The 18,184-nt window shown below is 38.4% G+C and overlaps 1 protein-coding gene across 1 annotated transcript in view; it reads right to left on the bottom strand.

Moving 5' to 3' along the window:
• Nucleotides 1-1,101: 1,101 nt before the first annotated feature.
• The window catches only part of TBC1D19 (TBC1 domain family member 19), a 61,571-nt gene continuing 44,488 nt past the window's right edge, over nt 1,102-18,184 (bottom strand). The window contains exons 17-23 of the mRNA XM_014937045.1: nt 10,372-10,416; nt 8,714-8,746; nt 6,468-6,577; nt 5,189-5,280; nt 3,886-4,001; nt 2,656-2,726; nt 1,102-1,491 (exon numbers count right to left, since the gene is read on the bottom strand). Of these exons, the coding sequence (XP_014792531.1) occupies nt 1,417-1,491; nt 2,656-2,726; nt 3,886-4,001; nt 5,189-5,280; nt 6,468-6,577; nt 8,714-8,746; nt 10,372-10,416 (542 nt within the window). The 3' untranslated portion in view covers nt 1,102-1,416. The remainder of the gene's footprint in view (nt 1,492-2,655; nt 2,727-3,885; nt 4,002-5,188; nt 5,281-6,467; nt 6,578-8,713; nt 8,747-10,371; nt 10,417-18,184) is intronic.

The following is an 18,184-nucleotide window of genomic DNA, read 5'->3' as shown; positions in this document are numbered from 1 at the left end:
ACCACCTCCCTGGGCAGCCCATTCCAATGCCTGATAACCCTTTCAGTGAAAAAATTTTTCCTAATATCCAGCCTGAACCTCCCCTGGCACAACTTGTAGCTTCTATTCCAACCCAAACCTTTCACCTGTCTTTTGAACACCTCCAGGGATGGTGCCTCAACCACCTCCCTGGGCAGCCCATTCCAATGGCTGAGAACCCTTTCAGTGAAAAAATTTATCCTAATATCCAGCCTGAACCTCCCCTGGCGCAACTTGTGGCTTCTATTCCAACCCAAACCTTGCTGTGATTGTGATATTTTTTTCAGGTATTAAGATCCGCTCAATCAGATCAGATCATCGATCCCAACGTCGGTGTTAAACGAGTGGAAAAAAAGCAGGAGGACTGATTGTGATATTTTTTTCAGGTATTAAGATATGCTCAATCAAATCAGATTATCGATTCCAATGTTGGTGTTAAATGAGTGGAGAAGAGCAGGAGGAGCTCAGGCAAAGGGAAGGGAGGCTGAGCCAGCCCGACGGCGCAGCGACAATCCGTCACACATGGACACTGGTGTGGATTCCACAGGGCAGCCCGGGATGGTGAATTGGAGAAGGCTGGAGGGAGGGAGCCGGGGCACGGCCAAAGGGCTCCTGGCATGGCTCTCCGGGGAATGCTTTGGCTCCTGTGAGGGCTGGCTCCAACACGGCCTGAAGGAAACGGTGCTCTGGCCTCTCTTCTCTGCAGGGAACGTGCCTTAGGACACGGGGCCTTTGATGGGACGCCGGGCAGGAGCTTTAGGAGACGCCCGAGAGAGCTGTGTTCCTAATTGGAGATGAACGAGGAACGCGTGACTGCGTCTCTGCACGTGGAAAAGAACAAAGGGAAGGAGCTGATGTGAGAAAGAAAACTTTCTGTGAAGAATATATGAGAGAGAGAGGGAGCAGAACTGCTGAACGATCCCAGCTTTTCCTCAGAAAACGAGAAAAAAATCCTGCAAGTTAAAATATCATTATTTCCTCAACTGATGGTATTTGAGCCGATAACCTCTAAGCCCTCAGCTCGAAGAAGTCATTTCATAATAAAAGAGAGCCTTCGCTCTGCTGACACCAACACCACGACGCTCAGAGGACAAATTAGAGTTATTTTATTTAATTTAACATTACATGCATTGCAGACACTGATTCATGTCCTTTGTTTGCCCAAGTAGCCATTCCCAACGCGTTGCCATCAGGGGGAAGCTCAGTAGCATGCACTGCACATGTTCCTCTGCAAACTCACCATTTTCAGCTAAAAAAGGCTTTTCAGCTCTTAAGGTCATGATTTCTAAGGTAGTGTTATACATACAGTTTAATTTTGGTTTTATGCAGACGTTGCATAGTTGATGATGAGCTTCTCCCGACAGCCTGGAACCGTGGTACCAGCGTCGTCGGAGCAGCTCAAGTGACGGTGGCAAACAAGAAGATCTGAAGAAGAGGCATAACTTTCAGGGTTGAAAGGTCAGCGAGCACAGCCTGGGATCAAAAAGATTAAAAAAAAAAAAGGCTTGTTAAATTTGACATTTGAATCGAATTTCTTTAAAGCAAGTCAAGAAGTCAGAAAAAAAAAAAAATTAAAATACTGACTACAATACTAACATTAATTAATTAGATTCAGACCTGGCTAGAAACAAATGATGCTGTTTTATGTCAGCGTGCAGAATGCCTTATTAATTAACAAATGCCTTAATTTTTCATTCTAACACTTCAAAGAAAAAGCATGTTTACATATAGGAACGGAGTAACTTTATTTTAGCCATTAGCATTACTTCAAGTATCCATGGCATCATGGGTGAATAAGGGGTCTAACGTTTCACCTCGCTTCTAAAAATAATTGGGAATTAAGAATCCTTATCCTGTGGCTTGGCTAGTACTTGTGAAGTAAGTCCAATGTAATGACTCAAATAGTCAACATCTTCTCGTGATGTTAAAACAAAAAAAAAAAAAAAAAAAAAAAAAAAAGAAGAGCGAGCCATCATAAGCTCTCAACGTTTGAAAAAATAATATATCACCAGATTTTGGGGAAAAAATACATTTTACTAATTACTAGAGATAAACAGTAATAATCTTCACCTTAATGACTTCATTTTCTTCTTTTCCCATCTGTGAAATGACAGCACTCGCAGTGAAATTTCAGACTCAATGTTGACAAAAATCATCTTGTAAAATTTTTATAGTATCAAAAAACCACAGAAGCAACTACATTAAAATGCAGAGGGAAAAAAAAAGACACAACCCTCCACAGCATTTCAAAAACAATATACCCCACAAAATATAATTCTATATTAAAATAGGAAAAAAAAATCCCATTGTGCAAAATAATTTGTTAACGTTGCATTTTTTTGCAGCAAATATACTCTTTTATTTCTTTTTACTCCAGGAAAGCAGTGTTATATGTACTGCGTGTTCACCATTTCCTAGGCTCTTTTATTTCTTTTTACTCCAGGAAAGCATATGTACTGTGTGTTCACCATTTCCTAGGGTTTAGGGGTTTTGTTTGTTTTTTTTTTTCAATCTAAGGTAAGAATTCAGGCAGAAAGATTTGCACTATGTACCACGTGCCATGTGAAGCTTGAGTTACTCTGGTTGGCAAAGCATCAGAAACTATTTCAATCTCCTCCAAGTGAAACTTATCCTTACTTCGGCTGCGGCCAGTGATGTCACCTCCATCAGGTTGACTGCTCGGAAAGCAAACACAGCAGCTGCCAGCACTGCAAGAAAATGCCCAAGATTGAAGTCGCTGAGCTGTTAATTAACAGTTAGAACAAACCTGGATGTAAAACGCCCATTCTCACTCCCTCAGAGTAATTATTTTGATTCTGAAGTATGATAAAGGGTGAGTGGCTGCGTTTCCGTGCCCTTGGCCATTTTTTAAAGTGGACAGAAAAACCACAACGTTCTGTCAGAAAAATCTGAGTGAAAACGCTTGAAATGAAGATGAATATCTTTATTAATTAAAGGGACAGGGTGATTTGCAACAAATTAATTTCAAAACAATAATTTTAATAGCAATATTTCAGTTGTAAATACTACATAACATTTTAAAAAAATGTTCATTTGTTTTATACTATCTCCTATAATTACATCTCATTAACTGTTTTATAGGTACAAATGGAACCAAAACCTTTTCTCTTCACCCACTCCATATTTAAAAACTGACCCAACTGACGATACAAATCGTCTTTAGAACCCCCATCTTAAACTTTTAATAAATCTTAGGACACCATTCTCTTTATAAAAGGTAAATACAAAACTGTTGAAGTCTCTTAAAAGATGGGACTTTGAAAGAAGTAGTCCAGCAAAATCAGGGGAAGTCTCAGTTTTGATAACTCCTGAAGAAATAATTGCCATAAATGACTAACACGAATCCTGTGTTTTGTGAGAGCTGATGAACTCATTTATTGTTACTACTGAAGCTGAGAGAACACCCTATGTTCTGGTCAGGGAGTGGTTGGCATTTTTGGAGTGCTATCATAAAAAAATAATAATTAAATTATCTCCCATGCTTCTGTTAGAAATGCAGTGTTTATGCAATTCTAGTTTTCTAAAAGTTACACTCTTTGACACGGCATTCAAAGAGCAACTCTTTTCTTCTTGTCACAAAACGCATTGAAGTCAACATGTATTTGCCTTATACCCACCCAGACTTAACACATTGAGTAAAAATAATTCTATTACCAGCAAGAATTTCTAGAGAGTTGTATCCCAGGATTCTGTCCCACAGAAGCAGGAGCTGATCTGTAGCCAAATAACCAGAAAACGCTCGTACCATCCATTTAAATGAAATCCGTAGCCTGCAAACAAGTGGTAAGACAACAATTATTATATTTCTGTCTCCCATAATCATCAGAAAAAAAATAATTCTATTACCAGCAAGAATTTCTAGAGAGTTGTATCCCAGGATTCTGTCCCACAGAAGCAGGAGCTGATCTGTAGCCAAATAACCAGAAAACGCTCGTACCATCCATTTAAATGAAATCCGTAGCCTGCAAACAAGTGGTAAGAGAACAGTTATTATATTTCTGTCTCCCATAATTATCACACAGATCCTCTATACATTTAAAAATATTTCACTATTCTTCTGCATTTCTCTTCTAGGAAGAATAGCCATCATCTCTTGCTGCTTTGATATTTTCCTTTGCAACAGCCATCAGAAAATTGTTTAACATCTCATTTGACAAAGTACTAATAGCATTAAAATATTCTGACCAAACGACCACATTAGAGGGATCCTCAGCAATTAGCACCCTCAATGTTTCGTCGTTTCTGCTATTATGGTATCATGACATTGAGGTGCTGGAGCAGGTCCAGAGAAGGGCAACGGAGCTGGTGAGGGGTCTGGAGAACAAGTCTTGTGAGGAGAGGCTGAGGGAGCTGGGGGTGTCCAGTCTGGGGAAGAGGAGGCTGAGGGGAGACCTTCTCGCTCTCTACAACTCCCTGAAAGGAGGGTGGAGAGAGGTGGGGTCGGTCTCTTCTCCCAAGTCACAGGTGATAGGACAAGAGGAAATGGCCTCAAGTTGTGCCAGGGGGGGTTTAGATTGGATATTAGGAAAAAAATTGACACTGAAAGAGTTCTTAAGCCTTGGAATGGGCTGCCCAGGGAAGTGGTTGGGTCACCATCCCTGGAGGTGTTCAAAAGACAGGCTGACATAGTGCTTAGTGACATGGTTTAGTTGATGGTTTTTATCAGAGTTAGGTTGATGGTTAGACTAGAAGATCTGAAAGGTCCCTTCCAACCAAGACAATTCTATGATTCTGTGATGGATACCAATTACAATAACAAGGTTTTCAGGTTCTATTGCACTTGGTGCCATGAGTACACCACAGAACGATGCCTCCTGCTCTCTCTCCCCTGCCCAGTAGCTTCTGCTGGAACTAACATATCTCTGTGTCTTCTGTCCCCCAGGAAATAAATCACTTACTTCCATCAGATCTGACATGAATAAATGAAACTTAGGTGAATAATGCAGCATTTCTGCAGCAATTCTCATCTCTTTTTCATAGAATGTACGGAAGAAATGCACAGAGCAGACACAGGCAGGTGAGACAAAGGACTCCCTGACTTTCAAGGAAAAATGGCATATTAACATTTTCCCTTTTGAAAATCTCACAGCATCTTCTGTTCAGTGAATGAACCTGCAGTGTTTGTAGGAAGTCAGAGAGAAGTACTCACGGCTGAGCCCCGATTTCTCGAAGGTGATAAAAGAGCTGGGGCAGGTGGGTTTGGAGAAGGGTCTCGAAGAGCAAACACAGCGATACGATGCCCTAATGAAACAAGAGCACAGCCTGAATGCTAACACCCATCCTGCCCCACCTGAGAAAGCAGCATCAGCATCTCAGTACACATGAATTTTTAATTCAAGCAATAAAATGGGGCACAAGCAGCTCTAATGCCTTAAAACATTCTGATAGTTCCTCTCAGCTTTAAGTCACTTATGGTATTTGCATGGCAGGGTCTACTTAGTGGGTTATTATAATATGACCTACTTTAAATATTTCCACTTTGATGAAAGAGACCCCAGTTGCACTAAAAACCAGAGGATGTGAGAAACTGTATCTCCCTGATATCTCCATTGCTGTTTGGTTTTAGTAAACTACAAAAAAAAGTTAAATGTAAACACATTTTCAAATTCATTTTCAAAATTACCATGAAAATGAACAGATTCCAGTCTGACTGGTTTCCCTGCTATTAATGACTGAAAGCACAATGCACAGCCTTGAAATGGTATATCAAGGAAATGGTTTTCTTTTAACCACAAAAGGTTTTCAAAAAGTAATATAACTCTATATATACTTATAACTATTTAGCTCTTTCTGAAGGAGAAAAAAAAAAAAAAAAAAAAAAAAATCAACAAACTTACTATGTTCTATTCTTCAAAAATAGAAGATAAGCCAATTTCTACAATTGACTTACATTCAAGTCAGCGGGTCCTGGTCATAAATGTAACAATTATTTAAATTCATCTAGTAGTGCTAAAAAGCACGTTTTGTCACACAAAGGTACTCAAGTTAAAGAAACAAACATTAAGTTGATATCACTGAAACAATATCTGTATATTTATAACTATATTTTAGCCCCTTCACTCCAGAAAACACTGAAGTGTGCACTAAAGTGTGTCATTTATTAAAATGAAAGAGAGTATGACTTCTTGGAACAGAGAAACCTATTACATAAAACACTTGACTCTTAAAAAAACCCCACACCCTCATAAAATGAGAACTATTCTATTTCAAAGTATATGATATTCTAGAGCAAAGACCAACATTGACACAGAAAACAAAAAATACCCAAACTGGAGTTACCTAATAATTTTTCCAAGCTTACCTGAATATATTTTATTATATTTAAAAGGGACAGATTTCAATCGCATAGAAAATCATTCCACTGTATATTATTGTTCCATAACAAACAGAATATCAAGTGAGTGGGTTTTAATTCCTAACGAACTTACAGAGGGATGAGAAGAGATGGAATGGAGTCTGAAGAAAAAACGCACATACATCTCACGGAATATCTGATACAATTTGGAAGGTTCATGGTACAGAAAACAAAGTGGAGCAACTGAAAGGATAAAAGAATTATAATTGACTCAACACTGTAAACTGCTAAAAGAATTCAATGATTAAGTGCATGAAGTATGAGGGAAAAAAACAAGTAATTTATAGCAGTACAATTTACAAAAGCAATACTAAAACAGTTATTTAGAAAGAAATACTTCATAATACAGTCTATCATTTGGCATAAAAAGTTAAGAAAGGGAGTGCAACACATTCTAGGTAATAGTCCTTTATATTTCAAGACTCTAAACTAATAAGAACCTGCTCACTACAGTGCTGGCTTCTGAAGCTTAAGAAATACACTTTAAGGATAACTTCTCTGGGATGTAGGGCAACGATACAGGGAATGGTGCAAGCTTTTGAAGTCTATAACTTCCAATGTGCCCCCGGGGCTAGTGACCATCTCTGAGTTGGGTACCCATTTGTAAGGCTGGAATAAATTTGCTGCTTGAAGATGAGTGTCATGAAAATGAAAATAAAATAAATATATATATATCAGATATATATCAGAGAAGGTGGCTTTATAGGAAATAGTGGTAGAAAAAAAAAATAAATATATATATATATGTATATATGTATCAGAGAAGGTGGCTTTATAGAAAATAGCGGTAGGGTGAAGAAGATGCTCAGAGGGATGGAGCACCTCTGCTGTGAGGACAGGCTGAGAGAGTTGGGGTTGTTCAGCCTGGAGAAGGCTCTGGGGAGACCTTAGAGCCCCTTCCAGTCCCTCAAGGGGCTACAGGAGAGATGGGGAGGGACTCTTGATCAAGGAGTGGAGCCATAGAATGAGGGGTAATGGTTTTAAACTGAAAGAGGGAAGATTTAGATGAGATCTCAGGAAGAAATTCTTCCCTGTGAGGGTGGTGAGACACTGGAAGAGGTTGCCCAGAGAAGCTGTGGCTGCCCCATCCCGGGAGGGGTTCAAGGCCAGGCTGGATGGGGCTTGGAGCAACCTGGTCTGGTGGGAGGTGTCCCTGCGCAGGGCAGGGGGTTCGGAACTGGATGATCTTTAAGGTCCCTTTCCAACTCTAACCATTCTGTGATTCTGTGGTGAGAGGCCCAACTCTAACCATTCTATGATTCTATGGGAGAGGTTCACAGCAACGTGTATTTGCGTAGGGGTAAGGAAAGCAGAGGGTGTTGTCTCCAGGATTTACATAAAGCCCCAGAAACTTCCTCCTCCAGCAGCACGGCACGGAACAGCAGAGAACATTCCCCTGGTCCCCTTACACGCTGTGTTTCTGCTGCTGTGATTTCCAGCCTCCCTCCTTCCCACCAGCAGCCTGTTCCCAGCCCTGGCACGGAGCGGGGAGGGGAGGGAGGGCAGCAGCTCCTGCCCAGGCCCAGGGACGCTCCTCTCAAGGGCAGGGTCAAATCCAAACATTTTGCAAAGCAGTTTCAAAGGCTTAAGGTTCCCTCCTCAGGTTCAAAATTGGCATTTCATACTTAAATCGCCTGATTTTGATGATCGTGTGGCCATTAAACTTTACTATTAGCAAAACACAGCGTTTTAAGTATAATCCTAAAATCTGCTTGCCCTCTGATGCCACAAACACCTTTGAGAAATCAAAGGAAAAAAACTGGGAAGCTGTAACAAACAGCCTCACGTTGCTGGGAGTCTCTGCACTAGATGCCTTGTTATGTCTATGACTCGAGGAGGTTTTTCTGCATTTTTCCTAGCAATCTTGTGGATATTTGAGCTTTCCTCCACGCTGTAAGGTAGCAACCATTCCATTATTTAATGCTCCTTTAACGCCTGTTCTAGGCAAATGGCTTCAGCAACAGGCCTTTCACATAATTCATATTTTTAAGAACTCTTGTCACAGGTAACTTGGTCTACCCAGAAGTGGAACACAAGAAAAGAGCACTCTTCTGTCAATAAACTTTATCCCTCTATTCATATACAGCAAGACGTATAGCTCAGCTGTAAGCTCTCAAAGAAGGAACTCCCACACAGGAGCCAGCTGTAATATAAATAAAAAGAATCAGCCTGGAAATTTTAAAGTTATATACAAAAGTCTTCATACACAGAACACACACGAGTTTAAAAGTTGTAGAAAAGTACATAGAGGTTTAAACTGCAATATGAAAAAAAAAAAGCAATTCTGAGGTTTTAAGAGTTTATGAGAGTCACACTTACCGTACATAGAAAAGCCATGAAAAGGAATGACACCTACAAAAGAAAATATTTATTTTTTTCTTCTTTTATATTTATTTTTACCCATTAATAAAATATTTCCTTGTTATAGAACTTACAGTCTTACATCTCAACCTTGTAAATATGTAAGTACAGGAATTGTATCACTTACTTCAGTACAACCAACTACATGCTTAAACACATGCTATAGTTCCTAGAAAGCCAAGTAAAGCTTCATTTCCATGAAGTTATTATGTATAAGCTTTGCTGAAATCAGAACCTAATTTCAGATCAATGACAACCCATAAATGTCACGCCCTGACAAGGAGGGAGCAGGAAAAAAAAAGGAGGCCAAGACCTCTAGTAATTCATGTAGTACTCAGATAAAACATTTAGGGGACTTGGCAGTGGTATCATGACAGTTCTCTCCTCCCTTCCAGCTGATCCCAGCTCCCATTCAGTAATTTCCATATGGGACCAGGAAGGGGGAGCTGCTTTGGCAAAAGGTCACGAAGGCAATGCTTCATGGCTACAAAGAATTGCAGAGGCAAATATGGAAGGGGAACAAAAGCACATGCTACAAGTGACACCACGGGGACACAGAAGATGTGAAAGCCAAGGCCAGTGACACCACGGGGACACAGAAGATGTGAAAGACAAGGGCAGAGACACAGGTTTAAGATCAGTGACACAAGGTCTTGAAAAGCAGAAGCAAAGAACTCAAACTTAAAATACAAATGCAGCGCAAAAACAGGGATTGAAAAAAATCAAAATAAGAGCTGAAAAAAAGAATTTCAATAATTGAAGTAAACACAGCAGCGATGGTGCTTACTTAAAATGATATAGATTAGTTATGGCTGAATTTTTAAAACGAACACAAATTTTGAAAGGAAAAGCCTTTAAGGTGTGGTTTGTTGAGTACTGGGAAGCTGGGGCTCAGATGGTTTCAGGATGTGTCATTCAGATCCTCTACGAGGCGACACGAGACTGGACCCCAAGCTGCTGCACCACGAGTCAAAATAAGAGCTGAAAAAAAGAATTTCAATAATTGAAGTAAACACAGCAGCGATGGTGCTTACTTAAAATGATATAGATTAGTTATGGCTGAATTTTTAAAACGAACACAAATTTTGAAAGGAAAAGCCTTTAAGGTGTGGTTTGTTGAGTACTGGGAAGCTGGGGCTCAGATGGTTTCAGGATGTGTCATTCAGATCCTCTACGAGGCGACACGAGACTGGACCCCAAGCTGCTGCACCACGAGGGGTGATCCTTCCCCTTCCCACATGGACACACTCCCTGACTACTCACACCAGCATGAACCTGGCTTGGGAGTAGCTTCAGTCCAGCTTACTCCTATAAATTAATCAATTTTGCAGAATAATAGCAAAAGATAATTTGCAATAGAAAAAAGTAGCTGTCATGGATTTGAGGAGAAAAATCCTGTACCTTTCCAAGCTACCACTAGAGGAGGCAACAGCCTCATTCTTACCGTTTGGAGGATAGAAAACAGCATACTCTTCCATTCCGAGTTTGCCTGTGAATTATTAAAATAATAGCAAAAGATAATTTGCAATAGAAAAAGTAGCTGTCATGGATTTGAGGAAAAAAAATCCTGTACCTTTCCAATCTGCCACTAGAGGAGGCAACAGCCTCATTCTTACCGTTTGGAGGATAGAAAACAGCATACTCTTCCATTCCGAGTTTGCCTGTGAATTATTAAAACAAATAAATCATTAAAATGGGATTAAACTACTTAAAGGGGTAAAGATCTATATTAAAAATGGGTAGGTTCTAAGTTACAAGTATAAAAATCATAACTAATTACATACTTGATCATTTGATATCGCCTAAAACAAGCAAACGACGCAATAGGACAAGTAAAGTGTCAGATATAAAAGTGAAATGCAGCGCCGATAACGGAGGATGACAAAGGGGCAAAAAAAAAAGAGGAGGAAGATTTCAGCATTGGTGTCCCAGGGAGATTTAATTGGGGTGGGTTTTTGGAGCTCTAACGGTGTTTATTGCAGAACTTGAAGCCAGGGAAGCTCAACGAGGGGATAAGGTTAAGGGGATAAGCCTGCCATGCCCTGGCAGACTCACCCAGGGACAGGAAAAGCATTAAAAAAAGATATAAGAACAGACTGAAAAATATTGAAGGATTAAGCCTGGAACAGAGAGGAAGATGGATGGGATAGCTTTGATAGAACATAAAAATATTTAAGTAATCTGTTGAATACAAAAGATTAATTAAGTCAAGATAATCACTGATAGTACAGACTGACCATGTAACTTTTTCTCTTCCCTGCACAATGCACAAATTATATTAGTTAACTGTATTTTAACAACATAACCTAATAATTCAAAATCCACTATTAAAAAATTAACAATTTATTGAGAAATATTTTTTATTCATAATCGCAACCAATTAAGAACTGTAATTATCTTAGTTTTAAAATGAGAAAATACAACTAAGAAATGTATTTACTTATATGACAATTTATAGCATATTCAGAGATCTTTTAGATCTCTGTATTTTGTTCACTCTACACAGAAGAATTTAGCACAGGGAACTTGTGTCAGGTTCAACGGAATCCGGTCTTAAGATATTTTCCTGTAACTTGAATCAACTGAATTAAATTCAAAATTACCCTGCCAAGCTCTTGCCTACTACTCCATGAAAATAAAATCCAGTATTTTCCAGTTACAGAAATTAGTTGTTCATTAAACGAAAAAGTATTTTTCACTTTTCCTTGCAATAGTTTTCTTGCTCCGCGGCCGGGACTTGTCATCTGGAAGGAGAGTATTTTTAGCATAAAGCACATCTCTCGGAAAATTAGCCAAAAATAGGACCTACAAGCCTTTCGGATTTACACCGCGCAGGTTTAGCGGAGATTTAGATTTCAGCAACTTCATTCCCTGGATTTGTCTAGGAATAAGTAGGATGTTCCCCATAGCTGGGTTTCTGGGCTGTGCCCGAAGCGAGAGCCGGGATCTCGCTGCTGTTCTGCTCTCAGGTGAGCCCTTTGCAAGTAAAGAAGACTCCCCAAGTTGGTTAAGGAGAGAGAAAAGACCTACAAAGCAATAAAGGAGGAAGAAAATAATCAGGAAACATTGTTTCTAGAGATATAAGAAGCAGCAAGAGGAAAACTGTCAGCAGAGGTCCTGTACTTGGTATGGGGATCCTGTTTGGCACGAGGGACCAAGGAAGGTAAAGTATATGGAAAAAAAAATAAATTATTGCCTTCAAGAAGGAAGACAAAATTAGGAACCTCTGGGTAAAACCAAGGCAGGTGAGGATCTAAGAAGCAAAGATACAGAGTCCAGAGGTATGGCATTAGAAGGTGGCAGAGAAGGCAAGCAGATTGATGAGATACATCCCAGAGTCCTGAAGGAACTGGCTGACGTAGTCGCCAAGCCACTTTCCATTCTATGATTCTGGAGATTGAACCAATACGTTTAAGATTGTTACGAAAAATAAGACTCACATGAGAAGTTAAGCCAAAGAACATCCCAAAGTAAGTTAACACTCTGGAAGACACCATGTTTTGGAAAGAATCAGCATAAGTCTGCTTGGTAGAGCTCTACTCTCTCCAGACCTTCGAACAAGCCCTCAATCCCTCAGCAACACGTTCTACTCCTGTCTACAAGTATCTGCAAAACCCACTTCTTTGGGAAAACAACATCCCATCACCACTCCCAGTTGCTAAATCTGTTGAAGTTGCAGAGGACAACATCGTGTATTTAAATTTCCAGCTCTGATGACAACAGATGTTGTCAAGATTTTACCATATTGTGTGCTCAATTTATTTCAGTAAAACACTGGAGAATTATACACGGAAAACTACAGTAAAAGAACAACATTGCAATCTGGCCTTCGTGTGACCAGCTTCTTAACTGTCATATAGAAATTGTGCAGATGTCAACTGGATACATGAAGTTTTTATTAATGTCTATTAGGTATAGTGTAGAATAAGCATAAAGAAATGAACATAAAGAAATGAACATAAAGAAATGAACATAAAGAAATGAACATAAAGAAATGAACATAAAACAAATTCACATACTGTATTACTGCAGCTGTCAACAAAAAACAGTGCAAATTTTTTTTAAAAAAACACCTTCTTTTACCTCGTATATAGGATTTGGGAGGGGTGGCACTGCTGTAAGCAAAGTGCTCCAATACAGATGTATCTCGGGAAAAACAGAGTAATACCTGTAGAAAAGACAGCAGATAAAAATCAGGCAACTTGCTGGATCCACAAAGCAATGTCAAACGGATTAAAGGACCTGCCTTAATTAGCACCTATTAGATGCTCTTGAAGAGAACTAATAAGGTTGAAAGCCCTTGACTGACTTCATTTATTTAAGGTTGAAAGCCCTTGACCGACTTCATTTATTTTCCTGTTCAAGCTTCCAGGCTGGCTTTGAACTCGCTGTGATTTTTCCCTTCTCATTTGTTTGCTGTCAGTAAAACATCCTCGTTCTCCAACCCTCCTCGTTGCCTCTCAGCAGGGGTTTGTCCCCTTCTGTCCCATCAGTAGGGACTGTGCATGAAACTGGCTGCTTTCACCAATGCCAGATTATTTTTCTATTCAGTTACTATGACCTGGGAAAGTCTGGGTAAGTGAATAAGCGAATTAAACATTTGCATTTTCACGTGTGGATTTCCCAGGTTTAGCGGAGATTTAGATTTCAGCAACTTCATTCCCTGGATTTGCCTAGGAATAAGTAGGATGTTCCCCATAGCTGGGTTTCTGGGCTGTGCCCGAAGCGAGAGCCGGGATCTCGCTGCTGTTCTGCTCTCAGGTGAGCCCTTTGCAAGTAAAGAAGACTCCCCAAGTTGGTTAAGGAGAGAGAAAAGACCTACAAAGCAATAAAGGAGGAAGAAAATAATCAGGAAACATTGTTTCTAGAGATATAAGAAGCAGCAAGAGGAAAACTGTCAGCAGAGGTCCTGTACTTGGTATGGGGATCCTGTTTGGCACGAGGGACCAAGGAAGGTAAAGTATATGGAAAAAAAAATAAATTATTGCCTTCAAGAAGGAAGACAAAATTAGGAACCTCTGGGTAAAACCAAGGCAGGTGAGGATCTAAGAAGCAAAGATATAGAGTCCAGAGGTATGACACTAGAAGTTGGCAGAGAAGGCAAGCAGATCGACCCAATACGTTTAAGATTGTTACGAAAAATAAGACATGAGAAGTTAAGCCAAAGAACATCCTAAAGTAAGTTAACACTCTGGAAGATAGCATGTTTTGGAAAGAATTGGTATAAGTCTGCTTGGTAGAGCTCTACTCTCTCCAGACTTTCAAACAGAGCCTTCAATCCCTCAGCAACACGTTCTACTCCTGTCTACAAGTATCTGCAAAACCCACTTCTTTGGGAAAACAACATCCCATCACCACTCCCAGTTGCTAAATCTGTTGAAGTTGCAGAGGACAACATCGTGTATTTAAATTTCCAGCTCTGATGACAACAGATGTTGTCAAGATTTTACCATATTGTGTGCTCAATTTATTTCAGTAAAACACTGGAGAATTATACACGGAAAACTACAGTAAAAGAACAACATTGCAATCTGGCCTTCGTGTGACCAGCTTCTTAACTGTCATATAGAAATTGTGCAGATGTCAACTGGATACATGAAGTTTTTATTAATGTCTATTAGGTATAGTGTAGAATAAGCATAAAGAAATGAACATAAAGAAATGAACATAAAGAAATGAACATAAAACAAATTCACATACTGTATTACTGCAGCTGTCAACAAAAAACAGTGCAAATTTTTTTTAAAAAAACACCTTCTTTTACCTCGTATATAGGATTTGGGAGGGGTGGCACTGCTGTAAGCAAAGTGCTCCAATACAGATGTATCTCGGGAAAAACAGAGTAATACCTGTAGAAAAGACAGCAGATAAAAATCAGGCAACTTGCTGGATCCACAAAGCAATGTCAAACGGATTAAAGGACCTGCCTTAATTAGCACCTATTAGATGCTCTTGAAGAGAACTAATAAGGTTGAAAGCCCTTGACTGACTTCATTTATTTTCCTGTTCAAGCTTCCAGGCTGGCTTTGGACTCGCTGTGATTTTCCCTTGGCATTTGTTTGCTGTCAGTAAAACATCCCTGTTCTCCAACCCTCCTCGTTGCCTCTGGGCAGGGGTTTGTCCCCTTCTGTCCCATCAGTAGTGACTGTGCATGAAACTGGCTGCTTTCACCAAACCAGATTATTTTTCCATTCAGTTACTATGACCCCAGAAAGTCTGAGTAAGTGAATAAGGGAATTAAACATTTGCATTTTCACGTGTGGATTTCCAGAAGACTGCTCCTTACATTCATTTTCATTCCCAGCAGCTTTACAGAATGATTCCACGATATTCCAGCCTTTCAAAAACCACAGATTATGTTGTTCACCTCCTACCCATATATTCTGAAATGTGCACTCTATTTTGTAAAATATATTTGTATTTTTTATCGTTTACATCAATGAAAAATCCACTATTCCTCGAAAAAAATCAACAGTGAAGAATCTCATCCTACGTGCAGTTGTAAAAAAATGTAATAAATATTGTTATACTTCAAATTTTTCCTGTTTTCCTGCAATGAAAGGCTGTGCTATGGAGAATGCACACACGAGGGCAGAAGTAAGACAGGTTTCCACTCCCAACTGACTTTTTTTGCATCCCCTAAATCCTTTGCTCTTGCAGGTTTTAAGAGTTTGTTTGGTTTAACTGTAGCCAAGGTGTAAAAGCTGGAAATGTCTTAGGTGGTGTTTCACCACATAATCTGTTTCACCACATAATCCATCGTGAATACTAATGAATGGATTTCTTCCTTCAACTAATTACTGCAAACGTTTTCCAGATATCAGCATTTGTCACAAAGAAACAGACAAAACCGAAAGGCTGTGACATCTGAACGTTATTGCTTTTTTAAAAAAATTATTTTTTTATGGAAAGCAGGCCATATTTTGAGACTTTTTCCTCTTTTGAACCTCAAAGCTATTTCTCAAACACAACCATCTTTTAAAAAAATAAATAGTTTCTTTATCTCCAACAGTTTAAGCTAAATATTATTTTTGCATAATACACAATCATTTTCCCAGCTGCCAAAATACAGCTGACAATAACAATACACAGGCAAATGTAATTCTCTGTATATGTTAACTGAGGGGAAAGAAAGAGAAACTGATCTAAAAAGGACATAAATTATGTTCTCTCATAGGGGAAAGAATGTAACCTTAATTTGAGGTCCTCTTTTTTGGGAATACAGTGTCCAGTACCAGTATCTGGAAGTCTTTAAATTAACACTATGCATCTTTGTAAGAGATAGACTCTAGCTCAAACACGAGTTAGGACTATACCTAAAAGCTGCTGTGTGAGGTTCTTTGCATGTATTTATTATGCCAAATGTAAGACAAACAAAATCAAATTGAACCTCTGGCCTGAAATATCAAATTTACAAATTTATTAATTCACGTATTATTTTTCTCATTCACAAAAAATGATAACGCTAAAGAAAAAAATGACACAAAGCCCTTTTTAAGTACAGAAACCTTTGGCAAACTATTGGATATTTCTAATCAAAACCAAAAAGAAAACCACTGAATTCAAAGGGCTGAGGAAAAATTAAAAAAACAAAGCCAAAGATTTAATATAGTAATTTCTTTTTGATAAAAGGTAACTGTATTCCATTTCAATAGTTCTAAAGAGGTAATAAAAACATAGAAAACTTTGGGATAAAGAAAGCAAAGATAGAAAAGGAAATAAATCACATAATTTCACCGTGTTCTTCCCAGAAACGATTGGAGGCTAGTAAAGAGGTACCAATAATCCCACCAAATATTCTCATTGTTATTTTATGCCCAAATTCTCACATTTTGATGGATGCCTTATCTGTTAAGTAATACACAGATAAATGCCACACTCTGTTAATGATTTGGAAATCTGAGAGGCAGTAACTAGTCACGAAAAAACCCCCACAAACCCAGTGCAAACATAGAAATAATTTATCTGGTTTAAACTAACATTTTCATTAGCTATTTTATCTAGCCAATATGAAATCAATAAATAACATTCCATATCAGAGTGACTCATACTGCAGAATTTTTCCAGGAGCCACAGAACAAAATCATTTGGCAGCAATGCAACTTGCGAATGAGGCTGGAAGAGAAAATTAATCGAGGAAAATGGATAACATTCTTCTAGAAAAGAGTCTGAATAGCACCACAAATACCAAACAAAACTAGAGCAGCTGATAATAGAAGTTTGAAATATTGTTTGCCTAGAAGTAGTAAAACTAGCCATTTAATTTTTCAGATTTTTGGTGACTCTCCTTCATATTACTGAGGATAGTTTAGTACTTTTTATAATTTTCATCCTAATAATTCTTTAGTTAATAGAGAAAAAATTAAAATATTAAACTGTGTTATATATTAAGAATTATAAAAAAATCTATTTCTGATGGTCTTAAAAGATTATACTGTATCCGAGCTCATATTCCTTCATAGATCATAATCCTCTGTCCACTAGAACTGTTAATGACTAATTAATTTGCCTTAGTAGTCTATATAATGAATGAAGCATTTCATCATTCCCTTGATGAAAAGATAATGTTACAATAATGAAGATCATCTTTGCCCTTAAATCAAGGAAAACATCTACAAGTAAATATTTTAGTGAATAAATACCAATGTTTGAGTTGTCATTATGTAGTCACTTTTCAAATACTAATTCAGAAACGACTTCAGATACAGATCTTAATATTGTAACTATTTTTAAGTCAAAAAGACTACAATTTAATGAGGTTATAATTTTCAACTATTAATGTTTAAATGCTTATTATGCTAAAAGATGATGTGTAGAGAGGACTGAACAGTATGCCTAAATAGTAAGACATTTTTATATCTATATGGACTAAGCAGCATTAAGGACAGTTTCCTGGTTAGTTAAATTACTAGGAGTTTACATGTTGCCATCAAAGAAGAAATCATTTAGTTCCACACAGCTCTAAAACAAAAAATTAAGCAAGTGGAACCTAACAGATGTGACTAATGCAACTGAAAGCACTGTGGAAATGCTAAGTTTGCTGCATGACATCTATGTTGACACTGCAATCAACTACACATTAGGAAATTCATAAATGTAATCTCCTTCTATTTAAGGGCATTTGACAGGCAGCAACAAAGATAATTCTTTAGAAATTAGCTGGGTTGCCCCATTGCTAGAAGCAGCTTGGGAATGGGAGCAATCCTAAATATGGGAGTAACCATAAATATCACTACTTTATTCAGAGGCAATGTCTTCAATTTAAAAATACGAGAAAACAGTATCTTTTATGCTCATTGCAGTAGGTCACTGGAAATCAATACTGTTTTCTTTTTAAGCTAAAGCCCTGAATATGCTTCTCCAGTCTTAATTTCTCTGCGTGCCGCAGCTGTTAGTCATTTTATAATTGCAAAGCTCAAAAGGGGAAGA

This window comes from Calidris pugnax, unplaced genomic scaffold, assembly GCF_001431845.1.
Source record: "Calidris pugnax isolate Ruff unplaced genomic scaffold, ASM143184v1 scaffold49, whole genome shotgun sequence".
Taxonomy (NCBI): domain Eukaryota; kingdom Metazoa; phylum Chordata; class Aves; order Charadriiformes; family Scolopacidae; genus Calidris; species Calidris pugnax.
This window is presented reverse-complemented; position numbering and strand designations above follow the sequence as displayed.